The sequence below is a fragment of the Calonectris borealis genome, chromosome 20, assembly GCF_964195595.1.
Source record: "Calonectris borealis chromosome 20, bCalBor7.hap1.2, whole genome shotgun sequence".
Lineage (NCBI taxonomy): Eukaryota > Metazoa > Chordata > Aves > Procellariiformes > Procellariidae > Calonectris > Calonectris borealis.
This window is the reverse complement of record NC_134331.1, coordinates 3,687,906-3,712,429: the sequence shown is the minus strand read 5'-3', so window position 1 is coordinate 3,712,429 and position 24,524 is coordinate 3,687,906. Positions and strand designations below refer to the sequence as shown.

Here is a 24,524-nt window from a genome sequence, read left to right as displayed (position 1 = left end):
TAAAGCCGGCAGACGCAGGGAGAGCCGAGCGGCTCGGCCTGCAGTGGAGCTGCAATCCTGCCCAGAAGAGGGCATGGCAGGAACTGATAGGTATATTTTTTCCCTAACAGCTTAGCAAAGAGGGTGTCGGTAGGAAGTTTTCCTCCCTTCCTTCCCGCTCTCCAGCAGGAGCCCTTCTCTTAAAAAAAAAAATCCTCCCTTTCCTAAACACGTAATGTAGCAGCAGTGTCACTGTGCGTTCCCAATCTCCCTGCCCTCCCCCTGCAGCAGGAGGAAATAAAGCAGGCACCGATCACAAAGTTAAAGGCAGGGCTACAGAAGTTGTGCCACACAGCAACACCCACAGCCTGAGACAGAAACCCCTCCGTTTCCACCGCAGCAGCGGTAGCGCGCGCTGAGTCCCCTCCGCTACGGGAAGGCGGGAACAGAGAAGGGGGCTTCGCGGGTGAAGTCAGCCACGCCAAGCAGAATCCGGGCTGGGGGGGGGGGGCGGAGGGGGACACAAGAGGTGAGGAAATACAAATCTGGCTGATTTGGTAAGCGATGTCCCCTGCGTGGGTCCTCAGCCCCAGCTGATCCCTGCGGTACCGGCCAGCGCTGCCCCCCGAGCGCCGGCAAGTCCAGGGGCTGCCCCCGCCCCGAGACCGGGCTGCGCCCAGGCTGGGGCAGGGGCCCCTCGCAGCACCGGCGACCGCAAACAGCCCCCCGGAAGAGGATGCGACAGAGCCGCGGGCAGCGAGGCGACACGGCTCTGCCCCACCGGGGCTCACCTGCCCGACCCTGGGGGAAGAGGCCGGGGGCAGCCACCGCGGGAACGGCGGAACCGGCGGGTGGGAGGGGAGGGACGGCCGCTCAGCGGAGCCCGGGCAGAGGTGAGGGGCCGCCGGAGGGTGCGAGGGGGGAAAGGCGCTCCCGGGGTCTCTCACCAGATGAAGTCGGTGCAGTGGCTGCAGAAGGTGGGCTGCTTGAAGAAGCGCGCGATGAATTTGTGCTCCTTCACCTCGTGCACGTTCTTCTGCCTCAGGGCCCCCTTGCGAGCGAAGCGCCGCGCCGCGTCCGGAGCCGCGCCGGGCTCGGAGCCCGGGAACACGTCGGCCATAGCGCCCTCCTCTCCACCCCCCTGCCGGGAGCCGGGCCGCGCCGGGAGTCACCGCCCCGACGTCCGCCCCGTCCGGCGGCCGCCGAGACTCTGGCAACGGCGGCGCTGGGCGCTGCCTCCCGCTCCCGCGCCTGACGTCGGAGCGGCGCGTAGGGAGCGGGAGGAGGATCCCGGCCCCGGGCCCGCGCCGGCTGCTCCGCCCGCGGGGTGAGCGAGCCCCCGGCCGCGGGCGGGGCGGGGCGGGGCGGGGCAGGCCCGGCGCGGGGCCGCCCCCCGGCGGGGGGAGCTCGCGCACCGCCGCGGGGTCCCGGGGGGGGGGCGTCAGCACCTGCCGCCTCTCGTCAGCGGCTCCCGCCCCTCACACGGGCACACGGCGGCTCCGCTCTCACACACACGTAACACACACCGGCGCATCGGCCTCCCTCGCAGACAGGCACCCACCCCGGCTCTCCCCACGTACACTGGCTCCGCTCGGGCACCCACCCCGGCTCTCCCCACGTACACTGGCTCCTCTCGGGCACCCACCCCGGCTCTCCCCACATACACTGGCTCCTCTCGGGCACCCACCCCGGCTCTCCCCACGTACACTGGCTCCGCTCAGGCACCCACCCCGGCTCTCCCCACGTACACTGGCTCCGCTCAGGCACCCACCCCGGCTCTCCCCACATACACTGGCTCCTCTCGGGCACCCACCCCGGCTCTCCCCACGTACACTGGCTCCGCTCAGGCACCCACCCCGGCTCTCCCCACGTACACTGGCTCCGCTCAGGCACCCACCCCGGCTCTCCCCACGTACACTGGCTCCGCTCAGGCACCCACCCCGGCTCTCCCCACGTACACTGGCTCCGCTCGGGCACCCACCCCGGCTCTCCCCACGTACACTGGCTCCTCTCGGGCACCCACCCCGGCTCTCCCCACGTACACTGGCTCCTCTCGGGCACCCATCCCGGCTCTCCCCACGTACACTGGCTCCGCTCAGGCACCCACCCCGGCTCTCCCCACGTACACTGGCTCCGCTCAGGCACCCACCCCGGCTCTCCCCACGTACACTGGCTCCGCTCGGGCACCCACCCCGGCTCTCCCCACGTACACTGGCTCCGCTCGGGCACCCACCCCGGCTCTCCCCACATACACTGGCTCCGCTCGGGCACCCGCCCCGGCTCTCCCCACAGACACTGGCTCCGCTCAGGCACACACACCGGCTCCCCCCAAAACCACACACCGGTTCCCCTCACACGCACACCGCTACCTCTCTCTCTCACACCCACCCACGCACACAGGCTTCCCTCACAGAGACCGCACACAGAGCGGCTCCTCACAACCCCCCCCCGGCTCCCTTCACACACACTGAGGGCAGCCGGCTCCCTTCTCTCTCCGCCTCACACGCACACAGCAGCTGCCTCCCTTCACACACACACGCACACAGAGGGCAGCTCACACACGGAGTTTCCTCAGTGTCGGCCATGGAAACGGACACCTTCTCTCCAAATCGGGCCCCGGCACCGAGCGGTGCTGCTGCCCTCAGCAGCCCCCGGGTCCGGGCAGGGACCTGGCGGCGACAGGCCCGGGTGACCCCCCGGCACTGCAGCACTGCCTCCCTTTTCCCTTTACTCAGTGCAGCTCCTACGCCGTGCCACAAGCACAACCACCACCATCGCAAAGAGCACGGCTAACCTATACCCAGCTGCTCTCTGCCACTTTCACAGCGCGCGCTTCCTGTACCTACCCTGAGGTATGTTATTCCCCCACCACAACAAACAGAGGTGTAGCCCAGGCGCCCTCCTTCACAAACCTTTCCCCTTCCTGCAACCCAGAAACCAGTAGCATGCATGCAAACGCTCTTTGAGGCCATACCGAACAACTGTACATCACACAATACGTACAGCAACTACAAGAGATGAGTGCCCTCACTGCCTTGCCCCACTGCAGTGTGCCATATATCTTTGATTTACCATACAATACAAATATCTTCAACAAAAAGTGTAGGAAACATAGAGCAAGTCTTTCTCACTAATGAATACATCCAACATATACACGAGAGACTTTTACTATGCTTTTATGCAGCACACGGACAATGTAATAAAGTATGCTGTAAAATAAAAGAACCGTTCATCTTCATTTATTCACATTACACACAAAATGTTCACAAGTCTCTGGACATAGAAATATTATCTGCTTATGGCATACATACATTCTCTCATATTGCAATTTGTACAGTATCTCCATACATTCAGAAAAACACCACATAAAGCATGACTGCGTGTGCGTAAAAACACAATGTGCTAAACAAAAAAACCAAGTCCTAATCATAATTTTTTTAATAAATGTTATTCCCATGGCTACAAATTTTCACATAGGGGAAATGGATGCTTATTAAAAGTTCCTCTACCCCAATGTATCTACATACTTCTAAGTCTCTCTGTGTAAGCATGTGTAATATGTTTTACTTCACAAGAATGAAAGCCAGCTAATCAACTAAGTCTTATTTGCTGATGGGAAAAGTGCACAAGGACATTTACCACAGAACAGAAATAACTTGTTACACGCAATCTTATTCTTAATTTTAAAACCTAGGTTTCTGGGTGCAGCCTGGCTGAGCTGGTATGTCCACGCCATTTCATCAAATAACTGATGACAGAAATAGCCTGGCTTTTTTTCTAAACTTACAGAATCAAGCCAGATGCCCTATAAAATGTTTCCATATGCCCTTGCTTCATGGACTTTTATTTTGCAAGCAACTACTTTCAAATTTGATCTGAAATTCAATAAAATATAAAGATTTTTAATTTGGTTTCTACCTATTCTACACGTTTCAAATCCCTTATTCCTCTTCAGAGGGAATAGATTTTTCCTGCTTTAATTAACTTATGCCCAAGCATGAGGAGCATTAAGAAACATTTTGTACTCTCATTAAGTGTTCTATCAAGAAATATGGAACGTATTTACTTCTATTCCTTTAGTGCTGTATTACAAACATTACAAACCGGAACTGGAGAATCGGACTGAATCAGATGCAACTCTCATTGCATCAGATTTGGGGCAATCTGTACATTTGGTCGTTCCTTAAAAATCTCAGAAACCTGCTGAATCATTTTGGGTTCCAGTTTCTCTCCTGAGAGTGACTCTGGTCAAGATTCATTCACCGAAACATTGGCGAGTGCCCCAGGCTCTTAGTTCCAGCACCTGCCGATTGCCTTGTTAGGCCCCAGGGAACAGCCGAACCTCACCAGTCGCGACACTACGAGATCATGTTAGGATCACTTTACTCTGTCTCTAAAGCAATCATTTTATCTCAAACTGAATAATTATTTGTATGTTGTTACTATACACATTAGGCAAGAGAAAAAATCTATTATGCGTGCATAGCAATCCTCAGAAAACTAAGTAAACCATTATAACACAACCTTCCCTTTAGTGTGTATAATATATAACTCCCCTTACTGCTGTATTTTGGACACATGCCACTTAGACAATGCTTTTTAATATATGTATATGTGTATGTATATGTGTCAAAAGTCAAGATTTGTGACTATGACCAGAGCACTCTTCCAGTGATGCTGTGAAGGCATATTACATTCCGTTCACTGGATGCTTTTGGTATACGCTAACCTAACATCAGCCTCTTGCTGGGAGGCTTTTAATTGCTTGGACACCCATTCTTCCTGCTCTGCACTCAGGTCCTGCGGGTGATACGGGAACTCATCCTTCCTCTGCAAATTACTGGAGGAAAGATGTCTGCCACCTCTTCCTGCGCGCGCACATTCCCGCCAGCAGCCCATGACTTGCTCTTCTGCTTAGGGTAGTGTTTGCAATTTGTTTCTGATTCAGGCCATCTGGACAAGGAGTCAGCATTATCGTTGTTTGTGTTCAGGCATATACATGGTTATTAAATCAGAGTACCAGCTTTTCCAATCTCCTGGCAAGCAGCTCCAGAATTCCTGACTCCAAAGCGCCATTTATGGGGTCTTCTGATAACAAATTTACTCCTCTATGAATATTTGGATAGCATCCTAGAGAGTTTGTCCCTGACAGAAGTTCCCATTCGATGGTTTATGAGTTTTTCTCTGAAGAATTTGATTATTGCTGTAACAAGCACAACTTCTCAAGTTCTTTCTATATTTGCATCAATACCATCCTAGGTCTGTAAGTGCAAGCATCTGTGTTCATTCTGAAAGGGGTTTCTCAGAGTCATTCTGCTGCCTGTGAAATGCCTTCTCTTTTCACTCATCTGCTGGATCAGCATGCTACTGCCTGTATCATTTTTGGATCAAAAAGCAATTTAAAAAGTGTCTCCTTCCTAAAGGAAAAGTCTCTGGATTGTTCTGTCCCTATTTACATGTGCTGCATCAGATCAACTCAAAGACAAAGCCAAGGAGAACACCTTCATCAGCTTCTTTGGCAATTCTGGCGCTCTCTTTTATTATTTCCTGCGTCTAAGAAATATTCAACAAACAGGAATCACTTCCTGCCTGAGACCTATAAGGAAGTTCACAACCTAATTTCTCCTCACATTTCAAAGCAAATTACAACCACTTCCTTTTCTAGAGAGTTATTAGAACAAGAAGCTATTTTCCAAATCCCTTTTAGGAAGGATGACTTGATTATTGCAAACCCGCTGTCTGAAAATGATTTGTTTCACCCAGTCTCATCTTCCAAAGGAATTTCCATGCAGTCAGTTTATGAGACCAGCATACTATTGTGGAATAATTACTTGCCACAATTAATTCAAAAGCAGTTATCAGTTTCCGCTAATACCCAGACTTCAGAGTCAAATTTCAGAAGCCAGGTTTTCCTAATTTCTTTTTCCACACAACACATTCTTTTTTGAAATCATCTATAAAGTTGAGTTCCGAAGCTCCCTTTCATAAGTTTGTTTGTCATGTTTTGACCAGTAGCTATTAATTATGAGATAATGTCCACTACTCCTATGATTTTTCCAGATCCTACTACACATTCATCAACAAAATTGATTATTGTTCTTACCCAGACACTTTAACAACAATGATGTACCCTAAATGTTTCAAAAAATTAGAAGAAGGTAGGATGTGGTAACATAAATAAATACATTTGTGTGAGTGTTTGTAGTCTGTTAACTGAGCAGTGAGAAGGAGGTAGAAATATTTTGCATCTCCCTATATCAACACTGGTTTCCGCATCTTTCTGTGTCTTTCTGCATCTGTGCGTTTACAGTCTGCACGACTCTCTGTCTTTCTGCATTTACACTAATTCTCTTCTCTGCCCTTTTGCCTTCAAAGTTACTCAGATTGCAGGTTGGGAAATACTGGGCCGTTCGACAGATTTTATTATTAAATTATTCCATATGACAGGCAGCTTGTTTACACATGCTAGTACTAATGTGAAAGTTTGAATGTATGTATTAAAACACAGTCAAAAAGAAGACTAAGTACAGAAAAAAAAGTCCTATGAGAGATGAAATGTCACAGAAAAAATATTTCTGAAATATTCTGGGGAAAAAAAATGGCATATCATAATAACGAATCACTTGCCAGGGATGAAATTGCAGTTCATTGATACGTCCTAATCAGAAAAATCCTACTTCCCTTTGCGACATGTAAATGATGCCATTATTTCAACTCGAGTTTCCTTGAAAGTGGTATAAAAACCATTCCTCACGCAGATAGCTTGTAGCTGCCTGTGAATTATCCTCACAGCAGCTCTCCATAGAATTGGTAATAAATGGCTGATGATATACAGAATGTTGAGTGTGAAATACATTTTTTATATCAGTGTTCTCATTAGAGTATGAGTGACAACGTATTGTTTTCTTATATCTCAGGTGTACTAGGAGCATGCTAAAACATCTCCTAGTTATAGAGCTGAATCAGAGCTTGATGCTGTTATACACTGAAATGTGATGGGGGTCCTCTGGGACGTTTCATGGGTTTTGTCTCTTTCTAGGTTGTATAAATAAAAATTTCTGCCTCAGCTGGAGTATTTGCTATCATTGTTGTTTTGCAGATTTTGCCCTTCCCACCAGCAATCACTCTGGAAAATTTTGAGTATCTCTTCCGAAAAGTAATTCACATTCTTTTGAGTACACCAGAACAATTCTCTTGTGTAGGCAAATTTTCAGTCTTCAACTATACATGCACACAAAAAAGGCAGAAAGACTCAGACTTTGAAATACAAACAAAGCAGTCAAACGATGTGGAAAAAAGAACAAGCCTCTCTTGTACCAACTAAACAAGAGAGCCTCTATTATTTATTAGAGAAACATGGTGCACAGGTTTGTGAGAAACAAAGTAGGTGGGTTTTGCAACAGAGAATTGACCCCTGGAATTCCTTGCCCAGAAGAACCAAACGCAAGAACCAGCGCTGGTGCAGGACGCTTACATGGGCTCAGGGGAGCGAGAGCCTGGGAGAGACAAACGTTGGATGTTACTGAACACAGACCACAGCTGGCTCAGAAAATTCCCTAAACGGAAAATGCTCAGAAAATGAGAGATTCTTAAGAGGAAGTATCATATCTGCTTGCCCTGTTCTCACTTCTTCTTGGGTGTGCACCTGTGGTCACTGTTAGAGACAAAATACTTGGTTAGACGGGCCCTGCCTGAACCAGCACCACCGCTCCTATGGCCTTCGCTTTCTTCAATTAAAGAAAAAAAATATTTACTGTATCACTGCCAGCTGACAAAAAGTTACCCTCAAAAAACTATTTTTTCCAGTCCTTTTGCATTAAAAGCGTAAGCTGTAGCGTCTAAGTTTGCAGGTAAAAGGAACTCTGTAGGTATGTCTATAAGTGATCCCTCGAAGAGTAGAATATGTCCATCAAAAATGGATTAGGAGAGCCGAGTCACTACACTGTCCTGAAGCCTTTTCCTGATAGTCTGTTGGAATCTCCAGTGCGCTTTTCTGACACTGAACTGATACAAAGAGTAAATTACTTTATACTGCTTGATTGCTGGAAAACATAACTTTCAGATATCAGTATGTCTAGCATCAGATAGCTCCTGATACAGCAGGGCACCACTTACAGTTTCTTTATGCCAGTTATGGGCCATGTGATGTCATCTCGCTGACATCGACGTCAAAGTGAAATCTCCCACTTTTTCAATGTGAACAGGAAGGTGTGGTATATTTTATTTACCACATTCCCACAAATCTTCTATTGAAAGGGACGATAATTTTGCAAGAGTAACCTGAGTAGAATTTTGCCATGAGAAGATGAGGTGTAAATAGATATTATATATATATATCATACTTCAAATTATTATTTTTGACAGCTGAATATCATTTATCACATATACAAGAAATAGTAACTTTAATGTTGCATTTGATTTATCTAGACAATAAATATGAGAGGAAAACAAAATCGTATCAGCTGGAATGTACAGAACAGTCACTTCTTTGTGCCACCATTATATTATGAGATGTTGATGTAGAGAAAGCAGAATACCATTTTCAGTGGTATGATTTCCAAGTATACCACGTCCGTCTGTGCTCTACACAAGTGTTTACCCTTATGGAAACACTAACAATTGAAATGACAAGAGTTTGGCTGGACAAACACAGCTTTAAAATATTTGTTTAATTTAGAGGAACTGAAAAGAGAAAACACTGACGCACAAAACAGGCTGACATTAATTTTAAAAAAACATTTCAAAACCCCAAAGTAACAGTTAACTGAAAAATGAAGTGTGGAAAAACCTCTCTGCTGCAGAGACGTGACATGAGGAAGGGTTCTGTTTGTTAGCATTTAACATTCATTCAATTCCCACTGGAATTTTCATTTTCCAGAAAAACCCAGAAACTCCCTTAATGACAGTAGAGACTATTTTTGGTCTTTTAATCCAGTATTGTGGATTAAAGACTGAAAAGATTAGTAGACTAATACATATCATAACAAGGGAACATCTCCTTTGGTTGCGCTCAATAAGTCTCATGCTACCATTCAGTTCCACAAGGCGTGGTGACCTTAATAGCCCAAAATTGGTATTTGTATGTAAATAAAATGCTACAGATGCGAGTTCAACATGAATTACACTTTTAAAATAGTTTTGTTCCAGAAAACATAATTTTAAAAATCAGACATCTCACTCATAATGCTGCTAAGGGAAAAAAAATCCCAGGGCACCCCAAATACAAGTGCCAGTGGATTTTGTTCCAGATGTATTAGGTCATGCCTGTGATACAAGAGCTAGGCAGCTTGCTTTAAAAAGGTTTGGAACAGCGGTTAAGCCAACTTGTACAGTGGACTAATATTATTCAACCTGACTATACCCTGATGTCCATGGAAACAGAACGACCCTCTCGTCAATGACCACATGATTAGGTGACATGAGGGAGAAAAATGAGATTTTTTTTTTTCCCCCTAGAAATGCAAAAAAAAAAAAAGCATAGCAAGCATACATACACCTGCTTTCTGCACATTTTCAACTTGTATTATAAATAGTTTGCACTTTGTAGAATGCTCATGATCTGTTCTTTCCAAAACATCTGGATATCTTCTCTTTTCAAAACTTAAATTTACGACAATGTCACCAATATCAGTTCTGGCAATGTTGGAATGATTGCAAATTTATTTCATTCTGTTGCCAAAATGCTGGCAGCATCTTTGTGTCTCCCCGTGCAATGAAAAATCTCCATCTGCAATGAAAAAAGGAAAATCAACCTCTGATAATTATTTTTGTTATTTTTACATAAAATTACAAAATAAATGCCAAACTCCAAGAAAAACCTGGCTAGATGATGATGCAGATTACAACACTAGAATCAAAATTTTTTAGAGATATACACACGTGGAGATTGCCAAAGCAGCTGAGTGGCCTTCTGGAAACCAAAAGAGATAGCTACATTTTCCAAAAAACCCAATACACAAAAAATTTACTTTAATAAAGTGAGCACTTTTAAAAGCATGGCCTTCATTTAGTTGTCTAAATAGAATTTGAGCCCTTCTGAAAATCTGATTCCAGTTATTGATACTGGCCCCTTCAAAATCTGCTTCCTCTTAGAAAGGCTTCACCCTGGATTTATTGCTGGAGATTAGAGGCTGTCACAAAGTGAAATTAGTTTATTGATATCTTCCTACTCTCTAATGGTCCACACTAGAAGAGTACCGTACTTCGTGGTAGAACACGAGTCTGTTACAGGATCCAGACGCAGGATAATGCCATGTCACGAGCATCAGACATAGGCCCTCAGAGGTGTGTGAGGGAGCTTCAACAGGGGCATGATTTTCTAGCAAAATGCCTTGCTCAAGACAAACAAATCTTCCCTCTTGCATTAGCCCTAAACTCACCCACTTATGTTTAAGTATTCAGGAACACTCTTAAAAATCAGCCTGTAAAATTCAGTGGCCTTCCCTCTGGATACCAGGTACTAGGAAGAAAATTAACTCTATCCCAGCCAAAACCAGGACAGTGAAATTTTCAGTTCTGAGACTACATTTTCAGCTTTTTCAGATTTGTCAGTCAACAGTGAAGTTGAGAATTTCCCCTTTTGGAGTAAATTTGCTAACAATACCAGGTTAAAAATATATGAGGAAAAATTACAGTCAATTATTTGTGGTGATTAATAGATTTGGCAAAAAATCCTAATCTTGTAATTTCGTTAGTTGTATATAAATTGATTCAAATCACATACAAAAACATTGATAAAATCCCATTAAAAAGCCCCAAATGAAGCCAATAACAAGAGCCCGCCTGGCTTGCGAAGGTTTTGGTTTAGACCATAAGGGAGATCAGTATCCACTTCTTGATTACACTGTACAGGAGCTGAATCACAAAGAAGGTAGATTTATTCATCCGGAACACTCTGGACACTTGCCCAGAAAGAATTTAACAGATGATATCCACGGGTTAATAGAGATCACAGGATCTGTCTAGATTGAAGCTGTCGATTTATTAGGCGATACCAATGGACGCCTCCGACACAGCCGAAGAGCATCAATTCTCGGCTGCTTTTAGACACACGCACTTTTCAATGAAGTTTTTAATGTGGATGAATATTCCAAACGGCTTCTTGATTATTGATCCTCTTATCCGTCACTTGGGAAAACCTAAGAATGGCAGTAAATAAATCTGGTGGTAGTTGGGCTTTCTGATAGTATTATGGCAATGTGCCAGCGGAGGCACAGGCAATTTAAAAGCGTTCTTGTTTACCCAGAGAAATCCTTTATCAGGAGGGATGGAGTCATCCTAGGATGAAAACGAGCACGGATTGCTCCGCTGGATCACAAAGTGGTAAAATGCTGACGACATTTTTGATGTACTGAAAGTGTAAAGTGCATTCCTGCAGCAGCGCGCTTTCCTTGGAGGGCTTGCATCAGATCCTGACCAGGTCTGAACTCTCTCTGGCTTGTAAACAAGATGACAACCTGAGGCTATATATATATATATAAAAAAAAAAAAATTAAAAAAACCAAGGTCAGATACTGCTTTCACGGAAATCTGTGATATCTGGCTTAATAGAAAGCAGAACGATAACGATGAAGGGAATCTTGAAAACTTTGTTTCAAGCTTGACAGGAGAAGAGAAACAGTTTGGCTTGAGCTTGGAGAGCACCCTGTCTTTTCTGACCCCTCTCTTACGATGGCTGGCTGGCTCCTTCCTTGAGTGCAATTGTGTAGCTCTACACCCGCACCAAGGGAAAAGGCAAAAAGCTGGGACAAGGCAAAAAAGGGCGAGATGATCTATGGCTCCACACTGTGCTTTTATGTCGACACCTCAAAAGTTGTCCCTTGCAGATCTGTTCACTGCAGATTCAAACTCTCATAGGGAATAATTTGCCCCCAAGGCTTCACAATTTAACATTCCCGATGAAGCAATGTAACACAGGATTTTTCAGACAGAGTTTTGACGAATTTATCAGAGGAACAGACTGTTTCACAATATTTGGGTCGCAGTAGAACTGCGAGAGAGATTCTCCGGATTTTCTGTGCAGGAAATGAGAAGGCGAAGAGGAGGAAGTAGCTTTAAAGCGCTGGTTTTGTACACTGTGAATTTGATGTATGTGAAAACTAGAACACGGTCATGCCTCTGTGAGAGAATAGATGCCTGCTATCACCTGGAAAAGCTGTTAGTGCCAGCCTCTGATATCTCAGATTAATACAAGATTGGGCATTTTAATGCTACACTTCCAGTAAATTGGTGGGTGCTTAAAGCGATTTAAGGTCTAGGACTAAAATTATAATTATTTCGCTAACTTCAGAAAAACCCTTGTGGAACACCAGTGGGAACTAGAACTGCAGTTTACCCCTAAAATATGCTACTAAGTGAAAATAATCTTTTCAAGAACTATATAGGCACTGGTTACTTTTTATGTCACTGAGACATTCTTTCAGGTCAGTAACAGTTACTGTGTGCTGCTTCCAACATCTCCAAACACACGAAACAAACTTTCACTGGAAAATAATTCACTGCAAATGGATCTTGGCTTCTGGCTGGCTGAATATTTTGCTAATAATGAATGTATACATCTAAATTGTCTATACAGTTCTACATTAAGTATGAAATGCAACTAATATTTAAGAAGTAGGAATAGTTTCAACTTGTCCAGAACTAAATGCAATTATTTTTCTTTAAGGCTAAAAATGACTCAGTTTACTTTCTTACTTGTTATTTCTTATCTTTTCAGTGCAGCAGGGCACTCACTTCAATATTGGATGTATTGAATAGAGGCAATAAAAATGTTTGTGCAGCGCATAAATGAACTTTGAACAAATATTAATAGAACTATCTTGGCAACATGAAGGGCCACGACGGGACCCGTGACAACACCTGCTCCTGCAGAGGAACACGGATACATCCGTTACCCTTCTGACCATCACCTCTTCATACTCCGGAGAGAAGAACGGGTGTACACATGGAAAGTGACTGACGTGTGAAACAAAAGGAACAGCATGAAGGAAGTGGGAAGCTGAATATCTTATCCTTGCAGGAAAAGGATGAGATTGTTGGTCCAAGTACAGTCCCAAGGCCAGCTTCCATCCAGAGAGAGTCCCTCAGCACATAAGGGAGGACTGCATTCAGGCTTCTCCTTAATATTCCATCTCAGTCCCTAATCAACACATTCCTGTTGATCTGAGAAACATCTGCATTTTGAACTGGCTGCGTCGTGCATTTTCTGGTTGAAGAACAGTCATAAAATCTGGAGAATGGTGGGTAATGCAGACCCAACACTCGTTGTCCGGAAGGACGGACTGCCAGGGAGTCTGTGGCAGGATCAGAGGTCTGACCTATCCTACAATATCAGGAAAATTACACCATCAATTAAAGAAGCAGACAGACTAGAGGAAGGACATAAGGTCTGGCTCATTAGCTGGGGGAACTGTTACTCACACTGACCTTCAGTCTGTCTAGTTCTTGCCAACTTTCTGCATAATATCACTAGGAGACACCAATTTCTGTCTGAAAGTCTTTGTCTACCTTCTTATTATCTTGTGTCCTGATTATTACAATGTCTTTTCCTATTGTCATGGGAGCTCCAGCTGACCCCCGCTGTCAATGAAGAATGCTGCTGCAGACTGTTTTTCATCATCATTTTTCTTTTAGCATCCCTCTACTATTTTTTCCTTCTTCTCTTCCATATGACATTTTTACCTTCACTTTTAAGGCCTTTGCTGGCTTATCCTCTTCCTCTCTCTTATTCCTTACTGAAACCACTCTGATCAGCCAGTGATGCTGGTCTCCATCATTTAATTGCTATCTTTTCAACCATGCACTCTTGATCTCTTCTTATATTTATCTGGGCAACACTGCTTCTGCAAAGCCAGTGCGTTCACATCCCTCCTGCATATTCTTCTTTTAGGTTATGCTAGCCCAAAAGCGGGTAACAATTAGACTGCTGTGATCCTGATACTCCGCATATCATAGCCGATATCATCTCAGGATGTTCTTGCACTACTTTCTCCGCTTGCAGCTACCATTTCTTTCCTTGGAATATAATACTATTTGTGGTAGAGACCATCAGTCTGCTCTGTATTTATATGGTTGCTAATGAAAGAAAGTTCTGCTTCATGATTGAGTTTATATGAGCTATAATAATAAATAGCACATGTGCTAAAGGAGTGGGTTGGATCTGATGGAAAATCAGATATATAATTGCATATATCACCAAATACAAAAAGAACTAGATTGGTTTGCTTATGCTCTGCCAAGGTGAATCCATGCAATAATAATCACGTCTTCTCCAGTTACTGGGAAAGACACAGTTATTTATTTGTAACATACATTCTAATGCTTTTTATTGCAGAGAAATACCTTTTCAAGAAGAATCACAATATTGGCAGTTATTATGCAGTTGTGTGAAACGCATACTTAAATATTCATTCTTCTTTCAGTTTCACATGCAATTATTCAGGTTTACTTTCAATTTTAAAAGCAGTAATCACACACAAAATCTATGGAAAAATCAATGTGAACATAATTTAAGCCAGGTTTTCTTCCCTCTTCTTAAAGTAGTATAGAAAAGTTTTCAGTTCACGTTTATATCTGTACGGTATATGGTAGAGTACATTCTGCCATCTGCTGAGCACAGTGAGAAGTGATCATATGGTCAACGTTGACATGGATAAAATTGTGCCCATCTATTCCTGTGCTATTTTAAACACAGAAAAGAATCTAATCAAAATAGCAGGCAGATCTAAGGAAGGATTTAAACCAGAGGCAAGACAGCTCATTACAGCATTGCAGTGTGTTGGGAAGGGAAAAGATACTTGTGAAATTTTGTAGAGAAAGAGAAGAGGAGGAAGCAGGCTGTGACAAACGGAAAAATGATCAGATGTAAATACAGAAAATGAATTCAATTTTTTTTCTGTTGATTTAGCAGTGGTACTTTGCCCTTTGGCACTGTGTATTTGGTAAATATTTTGAGCAGGACATTCACAGCATTTTCCTTCTGAGAAGAATAGCATGTTCCTGACTGTTTGATGTTGTGGCTAAAATTCGTGTTTTAAATACAAACAGAGAAACTTTATAAAACAAAAATAAACAAACTATTTAAGATCACAGCAGTAAGAGTTTGACATAACCTAGCTTCTCGTTAGAGCTTCAAATGTCCCTCACTCCCCCTCACAGGCTGTGAGTCAGCAGGGAAGGAGGATACTCAGATTAGAAACACCAAACTGTGGAACAATGATTACACAAATGTTATTTTGGTTGCACTTCAGATGCTCCGGCAGTTAAAATCTGCTAAATTAGGAGAACTGCAGTGATCAGAACCTCAGCTGATATCTGTGGAGTTTTGACTTGATGACCCCAAATCACAGCACCAAAACAAGTTTTTATACTACCAAAAGATATGATTTAGGTTTGACCCCCTTGTCACAAGTAAGCACAGACCAGAATCGTTATTTCCCTTTTCCTGCAGCCCTGGCATTGTGAGCCGTGTCTCTGCTGCTTTTAGTTATCTGTTAATTGAAAGATGCTTATTGACGACATGGATCTGATCAAACAGGCCTCCGAAGCCTGAATTTCAGGCCATATCATCATCTAGTGTAAACCGGCATGAAGTTGGTATCATCACTGGAGGCGTATGACAATACCAATGCCACTCCAACACTAATCATTTCGCCTTAAAAAGATTTTGTTACAACTCTCAGGACTTTTTGGTATGTAGAAACGTACACGCTTGAGTGATAAACACAAGCTTCTTAGTGACAGTTCTATTATTTGATCCAATGTCGTATTCCAAACATCCTCATCCTCTAAAGATGCTGAGAAGATAATATTGTTTTTTCAAAAACATCGGTCCCAACAGGAGATGCTCTGCCGAAACAACCGGAGAGGAGATGTTTTCAGCAGAGATCGCTATTTGAATCCCTGCATTATGTACGAATGCAACATGTGATGGTTGTTTCATCCGCTATTACATGCAACACAAGGAACCTTTTATCTTCTGTTTACTGGGATGGGAATAAATACAAAGAGTTAATATGTAACCATCCTTTTGTGGATGCCTTTGTTTTTAAGGGAAGAAACACTGGACCGAGGGTCATTTGGGCTCGTGGACTGGCAGCAATGTACTCCCTGGCACTGCTCGCGTGCGCAGTTGCTCTGAGCCACTGCACTCTTGCAGCGAAAGGTAAGTGTCTTCCACTTTCTAACAGCCAATTCTACCCTGAAGTGGGAATGAGGGAAGCTGGAGAAAGCAACAGGATTTTAAAGCCCTCAGACAATTCAGGTCAAGTGTTTCGAAGGGGAATTTGCTCTGAAAGCTATTTCCTCTCTTTTTCCCTTCCATTCCTTCCTCCGTCTCTTCCTACGGTGAGGTGAATTGCTGTATACAAAAGTATAAAATGGAGGAAAACAGAAGAAACATTAACAGAAGTTGTGCAAACCAGGTTGCCTGCATGCCGGGGGCATTGCGTGTGCCAGGAGTTAACCTCGCTCCGTCCCTCTGCCCAGCTCCCTGCGCACCTCGCTTTCCCCTCCGCTGCAGGGGCTGCCCGGCACAGCTCCTGCCTTGCTTTTCTCCTCCTTTCCCCCACGCCAAGGGCTCTGGGCACTGTTTCCTGCACTCTCTCCCTCTGTTTGCTATGTATTTCTACAGCACGAGCTTTGTGTTCCTCTGTTCTCTCCCCACAATCTCAGCAGGAGCCTCTCTCCAGGTCCTTTGCAGGAGCGCAGCCTGCACCCTCCACTCCTCCTCGCTGCTCCCCTCCCATTCTCACCCTCCGGGTGACGAGTTGTTCACGCTGTCAACATGGTAAAGCTGTTTTGGAATCAGAACTGTCTAATGTAACAGAGTGTTTGCCCCACTGAACAGAAAAATTGGGGAACTCAGAGAAAAATAAATTTAATTAAAAAATTAATAATAATCTCATTTCAGACTGACCCCACCAAACTAATTTAGATTAAAAATGAAATGCATTACTTTGCTTCTAAGTCCCTCTCACACTTTTGTCCAAGATAATTTACCATAATCGACTCACTTTGCAGAATACCTTCATAAATCCATTTTACAGCAAAAGTAAATTTTAGTAAAAAAAAAAGTGACACAAAATCTAACTGGGGCCACTGGTAGATCTGCTGAGGAGAAGAGGAAGAACGCATTTTTTTCTGGCTAATACTTATAGCAGCCATCAACTGCCTCAGTAAGTTACGTACCTATAGATTACAGAAGGACCATTTAGCTCAGTGCAGGAACATACTGTAGTTGATAATACGGAAGCCTGTGCTTCCGGTTGAGAAATAAAAACAACTCCAACTTTCTGCCCAATTTCTTATAAAGTGTCTCCTTTCCTCCAGTCTGTCCCAGGCCACCAGAAGTGCTATTTGCCACAATTGACGTAAACAAAAGCGTGTATGACGTGGGTGAGGAAATAGAATATACCTGTAGGCCTGGGTTCGTCCCCAATAACGGCCAAAGGAAGTACACCTGCCTCCCGACTGGCAAGTGGCCTCTCAATACGCTGTTATGCCTACGTAAGTAAAACAAAGCAAATCCTATTCCTAGATTTTACGCCATTTCGCATGCACTGACCTGAAAAGGATATTTTGTAGTCCACGTGATTAATCTGATATATTTAAACTGATATACTTCTGTTTTCCGATTGTTCTTTCCTTACTTGTCGGAAGACAACTGGGTGTGGGGAGAAGAGGGGCAAGTAACAGGGAAAGGATCTTCCCATCCATGCCGCATGCCTTCCCTTAAGCCTCTGCTCCCGGGTGGTGAGGGAGACTGGACACAAGGCGAACCTTAATCTGTCTCAGCCCAGCAGTGCTTATACTCTAATGACATATACTGCTCGATAACACCTGCATTTATTGTCTCCCTCTTTGTTCATTTTTATCATTTCATTGCATAGAAGTTATTCTCCTCAGATGATCAAGTGTTAAAAATTACTTAATCACAAAAACTTTGAAACGACTATATTTTGATAGAAATTCAGAATAGCTAGACTTAGGACATGTAGTACGCGGGAGTGGAGAAACGTGAAAAACACCAGGACCCCTTTAAGATCAACTCGTTTCCATTATCCTAGCTTTGTGCCTCATGAAATATTATCCTTTTTTTATCTTTAATTAGCAGCAAAGAGATGTCCCAGTCCTGGACCCTTGCAGCATGGAAAAATTGATTTTATAGACCTCCACTATCAGAGTTCTATAAGTTTTTCCTGTGAACCAGGGTAAGCGTTCCCTTCCTCATGCTGTTAAACAAATAACCTAAACCACAATACTACATTCTAGTATCACCTGCTACAGTATTGCAAGCCAGGGAACTTAGAAAACTGCACCTCCACTTCAGAAACTAAAAAAAAAAAAAAGCATATCTGGTGATCCTCCTCTGTTCAGTCTTGGCTGTAACATCCTGGAGCCTTGCTACTCCAAAGCAAGGTCTTACAGACACAGAAACCATCAAAATAGCAGAGATTTTATGCAAAGACTTATTCTGGACTGCTTTCCCCTGCTTTTGAAATCCTCTTATTACATCATGAGATGAAATCCTACAGCAGAGGGAAGATAATCTCCATCTCAGTTGTTATGCTTTTAGGCTCTGGAGACTGAAAATTTTGCTTCTATGCCTTTCCGGGCTCAGTAAATGAAAACATGAGGTTAATCCTAATTTGGTCCCTGGAGCAAATGCACTTTTACTCAAGGCTATTTGCCAGTTTTAGAAATGAGGATGCACTTAAAGAAAAATAATTATGGTAAATGCAGGGAAATATTTGATAGCAGCATCCAGTTCATTTTACTTAGGTAATTAATTAATAAACAGTACTTACCTGGGAAGGTCATAGGTAAGACCTAGCCCAGAGTTCACTGAAGAATATCAACAGCCCCAGCTTCCTCCTCCTCCTCCTTCTGCAAAACAGGAGCAAGACAAGGAATAAATAAATTCAACTATGACACCAAATGTATCAATGGGACTTGATTTAATTTTGCTAATTATAATTTACTGATTTTCAGCTGTGTGATATTGCAATGATAGATACACATGAACATTTCTTTAAAATTCAGAGTAAGTGCTAATAATGTAAGTACAGAGGATGGCAGAGAAGCATTTAGAGTGCATATGGAAATTAAATTGGGCTATCTGGCATGAAAATAAAATAATGCACCTCAGTGACTTTAGTTCTAAAGAGTGCTGAGTTCTTTGCAATAGTTTGATCCTAATTGCTATAATTAGCTGGGAACTCTTCCCAAGAAACCATAACATTTACATTAGCAATCACAGATCAATGCTCACTACTTACATATATATCCACAGTATTAATCACTTGTAGAAATTAATATATAAGATAGAATATACAGCTGAAACATCAAAACATCTTCTTGTTTCAAGCCTTTTGTCTGGATACTTGCAATACTCGAATACTAACAATTTTTCATATCTGAATCTAAACTTCCTTTGAGGTCAGTAAGTGCTAGAACTAGAGAAGGATTTCAGAACTGGACTCTTAAGTCTGTTTATGAGAAACAGTAATCTTCCTTGCAAAGAACAACTTGATTCTTCCCCGTGCTCGTTAAGCTTTCTGATAACCAGGTCTTTTTGTTTTCAGTTACAACCTTGTTGGGACAAGAACAAGCCAATGCATGGCAGATGGAAAGTGGAGTGGAACTTTTCCACAGTGTCAACGTACGTGTTTAAATACTGAAGAACTACTCTATCCTTATTCTTATTACAGAAAGATTCCTTTACATTGCTCAGAATTACATATACTCTTATTCAGGAGCCTCCTATAGTGCTGTGCAAAAAAATGGTTAGGAAAAATCAAGAAGAACCCTGTATGTTTGGGTTTAGATGTGTGGATTCTAGTTTTAGAGAAATAGCGTTTAAAGGTCTGTACAAAAGGCCAGGATCAGGGATGCTATTTACAGCTGAAGGTAAGATGCTTATCCACTCAAATTCATTCTCCCTGTATATAAAAAGAGCACATTGTCACGCCTTTGCAACTGTTATACACGTTTTTGCTATAACCTGTCCTGCATAAACACTCTACTGAAAAAGCAATATACTGCATAATACTGTCTGAAAAATAGAGCAAAAATAATGAATTATGTACTGAGACTTTTAATCTGAACTTTTTGTTTTATTAGCTATGATTCTGTAAAGGGCGGTGTGGGTTAATTTGGTTATAAGCCTGTTGCTCCCGTGATTCTAGTAATAATTTAATCTTTAAGCTTTAATTTCTATGAATGTTGTGCTTTTCTAGCGGTGACTTGTGCACCTCCCTCACTTCCTGAATTTGGAGTCCTTTCTTACCGTCGCTTAAAACCTGGAAATATTTCTAATTTCCTGGACACAATTACTTTTGAATGTGTACCTCCTCTTGCACTTATTGGGAATGAGACGGCTACCTGCATGGCCAACGGGAACTGGAGCAGCATTCCAGAGTGCAAGGGTAAGTAACTTAATTTTATCAACACCTAAAAATATTCCCTAGAATTGTATACATAAAACTGTATGAACAACCTCAATAATTTTTTTTACAATTGTTATTGCAAACATACAGTAGAATTATTCTGAAAGTCAGACTTCTGAATGCAAGCTGATTGCTAACAAGATTGCACGCAACATGGGATTGACAAAATATTTGTTGCAGGTATAAAGGTTATATAAACAAGACCTGCTAAACGTAGTTCACAGTGGGGAATTAGAGCCTGGCCTCCAGAGCACAGAGGACATTTTATTCTACTTAGTGCTAGGGTTAAGCTAAGAAATAGACAACCTTACCCTTTGCCCTAAGAACTGAACTCGTTTCAGTGAAACTATGCCACATTTAAGTAGTTTTTGGATATAGCCACAGATTGCAATAGATGTGTATTTAAAACAAGTAATATTTATTTATTTGTTTCTTTTAAACTATCTTTCCTCTGGCTATGTTTTCCTGTGCCAGAGGCTGAAATGAACCACCATGGAAGTTTTATGCATTTTTCGAAGTACATAGAACCACAACATTGATAAAGCTTTCCTTTTGTTTTTGTACCACAGTTGTCACATGCCCCACTCCAACAGGAATTGAAAATGGATTCATAGAGTTTGCTGTTCGTAGAACGTATCACTATAACGAAAGCGTCAGCTTCGTCTGCCAGTCCAGCTACGTGCTGGACGGACCTAAACATTCCCGATGTGAAAAGACTGGAAACTGGTCCACAAAGCCAACCTGTAAAGGTATAGATACACTATCCGTTAGAATCCACGTATCAAATTGAATTTTCCTAAAAGACCACCGCTCTGATTGTTAATGAGCTATTACACCTTTGTGCAAGAGCTGTCCTCAAAAGAAAACCGAAATGGTAATTTCAAGGCCCTGATAATCTAAGACCACTCCCAGCACTGAACGTTGTATGACATGATGTATCTGAATTGACTTCAATAATCAGCCACGTAACTTTATTTGTCTGAGTATTTCCCCTCCTCTTCTTATTTAATATAATTAGAAATTTTACTGAGGTTGAATATTCACTGGAAACTTTTGACCCTACACTTAGTCTGAATTTCTTCAGCATTGTAATACCAGCAGAAGTACTACGTATGTGTGGGACACATTATTTTTCATTCTCAACTGTCACCTGTACAGATTTCTTATGGGATCTAATCTACCCACATTTCAAAATAGAGTTCTAATTATCCTTATGTATTGCTTATAACTGGATTGTTTTACAGGACCATGTAAAATACCAGTTAAGAAAGCTGTAGTGTTATACAACGGCGAGAAGAAAAGAGTTCAGAACGACCTCAAGGAAGGCATTCAGCATGGTGAAACTATATCTTTCTTCTGCAAGAATAAAGAAAAATCCTGTGCCTATACCGTAGCTGTTCCATGTGTGGATGGCAACCTTACCCTCCCCGCCTGTTTCAAAGGTACGAGTTAGGCTAATGATAATACAGCTTCTGTTGGTGGAATAACAAGTACTTTAGTGTGGGGGCAATGTCACAACTCATCTTCGGGACCTATTAGACTGGCTAATTAATCTGCCTTGTACTAAACTTATTGGGTATTTAGGAAGAAATGGCCTGAGAGGAGGAGAGAATGCACAGCAAGAGTTTTCTTTTGGATACGTCAGAGCCCTGCTTTAATCCCTGTTCGGTTCTTAGAAGGTGGCCTAGCCCAAACAAAAGGCCGCATGTAAAGTATTCCGGGATTTCACGAATCCTTGGATCAACGTTTTCTACAGGGGAAAAGAGCCTGAACACCGCTGCAGCCTTGAGAACCGGACGTATTCGCTCCCATTCTGGTGAATTACTCCCACGTTATGCTGATTGGTAACACGCCGGTTCTGACTTTGGACCAAGAGTGTTAAAAAGCAGCTGACAGCTGTAGTGAGGAATTGATGCTGGAGGAACTCGTTCACAGGCATACAGGTTTTTAGAATAAAGAAACAGACAAAATACTGAAGTTTGTCAGCAAGAGGAAATGCTTTGCATTTGTTTTATCAATTCCCTTGTAAGTTTTATTTTCATTTGTAAGTGAAGGAAAAAACACAGCCTATGCATGATGAAAACATCTCTCCTCACATTTGGCTTGGCTTCTGATGGATGTAGCTTAGCTTTCATTAAAACAGAAATTAAAATAGTGTATTTCTCCTAGCGGTTTTACTATGATGCAAAGATTGATTGCTCACCTAGCAGGGTCCATGAAACATATTGTTTTCAGCTATCATGTTTCAAGAATTTAACCCAAGTTCTTAACTTGTTTCCCACAGAACGTGGCTTTTTTTCAACTCTTGTGAAGAAGGACCCATCAGACATGAAACCATGTGAAGATCAGCCATGAATCAGAGAAGTAATACAGTACTAAATCTCTGCCTTACTGAGACAAAACATTATATATGAGAGGAAAACTTAGGTTCTGTGAGAGTACATTTCCAGGTGAACTCCGGACTCTCTGCGAATGCAGTCTCAGCTCTCTTCCCAACCACCATCCCTACCAGCCTCTTTCACAAGCTATGGCACATTATTTCAGCCATTAACTTTCATTCTCTTTTCTCTGCCTTCTTCAAAATCCCCGCAATACTGCTTCTCTTTCCACATTTCCAATGTTTATGCAATTGTAAATGACTTTCTTAGTAGCAGTCCCTCTACAATAAAGTAATTTTCAGCCAGTAGTGTGTTCTTATTTCATATTACCTAATCATCAATCAAATCCTTCAGCTTTTAACTGATTTATACAGAAAGGCATTCATCATTAGTAATTAGCTGGGTTCTGATTCCATTACCGCTCCCCTGTGACAGGGAGTGGACCTTTAATTATAGATAGACAGAGGGTCATCAGCCTAGGATTTTCCAGAATTTACGTAAGTAAAAAGACTGACATTTCCAAACGAATTTAGAAGCCAAGTAGTCAACCATGGCTTAAATGTCAATAACATCAAATAAAGGGTTCTTTTACACTTTTAAAAAAATTTGCTAAAGTTAGTAAGACTATTTATGTTTTTGAGAGTCTAACTTCACCTGAAACTGTTGTTTTAAACAACTGTTAATTTTTACCACTGTTTCAATATTAGGCAATGCCACTGATTCCTTTTCTAAAAAAAAAGAGAATTGTACACCATTGAGCAATAGTAATGATTTCTGGGCATTAAGTAGCTTTGAAGTAAATTGTGCTTTTAATTTGATTTATGATGCAGGTAATTCACTGGTATGATCCAGTCTGGCAAGTTTTGTGCTTATGTCTGTATTTCCATTCAGAAAAAAAAATTATAATTTCAACATACTAGAAAGTGATAGAGAAATATTTGTTGTACACTTATAATAAATTGTCATGAGTCATATGTGGTTCCCTCCGAAGCATAAGAGCTTTCTCTGCGATTAAAAGCAGAAGTAAGCTACACAGTAAGCAAGCTACTGTAGAACTTTTTAAAAGGACCATTTAACATTAAGATCAAACTACTTGTAAGATGCTACAGCTACCATTAAAAAACTCTGAACATACTCTAATTATCTTTTTTTTTGAAGGCTGCACATGAATATTTTAATAGTATAACTGATATAATTTGTTCTTATACTTCCTATTTTTAAGGAGAGATTGAGGCAGCTATTATTAAGTATTTAATACTTTATACTCATCAGCAATTTAATTCTCTAATGTAGAGATATACAGATTCACGCTAGCAACTGAAGAAGGTATTTCATTGGTACAATGTGCACTGTGTTTTGGTTCCTAACATGTTTAAGCGGGATCCTTGAATGACGTTTGACTTATAGGCCAAGATATTCATAACTACTTTTAACACATACACAGATCAGCTGGCAGGAACCTATCTGTTTGGAAATCTAGTCTAAATGTTGTGTGGATACACCTCTGGGATCGGGATGTTCAGGACGGTAGCTGAGATACCAAACACAGTTTAATATTAACTTGTCTTTCACAGCAAAATGCTGTGAAGTTGGCGTAAGTAAAGTTAGTATTCACTGCCACAGAAATGCTACTTTTCCCTGAAGTGATTTGTATTTTGCACAAAAACAGTTGCCCCAGGAACATTCAGATTTTTCTATGCAAATTTTCCCAGTTCTACTT

The 24,524-nt window shown here is 42.4% G+C and overlaps 2 protein-coding genes across 3 annotated transcripts in view; one reads left to right on the top strand and one right to left on the bottom strand.

The window, feature by feature from the left end:
- Positions 1 to 1,238, bottom strand: part of PRKCA (protein kinase C alpha) — a 156,388-nt gene extending 155,150 nt beyond the window's left edge. The window contains exon 1 of the mRNA XM_075169449.1: positions 927 to 1,238. Within this exon, the coding sequence (XP_075025550.1) occupies positions 927 to 1,099 (173 nt within the window). The 5' untranslated portion in view covers positions 1,100 to 1,238. The remainder of the gene's footprint in view (positions 1 to 926) is intronic.
- A 14,795-nt stretch (positions 1,239 to 16,033) lies between these two features.
- APOH (apolipoprotein H) lies at positions 16,034 to 23,109 on the top strand. Of its 2 annotated transcripts, none has more exons than XM_075169446.1 (8): positions 16,034 to 16,141; positions 17,308 to 17,484; positions 18,092 to 18,188; positions 19,563 to 19,639; positions 20,217 to 20,405; positions 20,996 to 21,175; positions 21,671 to 21,868; positions 22,711 to 23,109. In XM_075169446.1, the coding sequence occupies exons 1-8, from the start codon at positions 16,078 to 16,080 to the stop codon at positions 22,779 to 22,781; spliced, it is 1,053 nt and encodes a 350-aa protein (XP_075025547.1). In that variant the 5' UTR covers positions 16,034 to 16,077; the 3' UTR covers positions 22,782 to 23,109. The 2 variants fall into 2 exon arrangements, with proteins under 2 accessions (XP_075025547.1, XP_075025548.1); XM_075169447.1 differs by having other exon boundaries at positions 18,089 to 18,188.
- Positions 23,110 to 24,524: the final 1,415 nt, after the last annotated feature.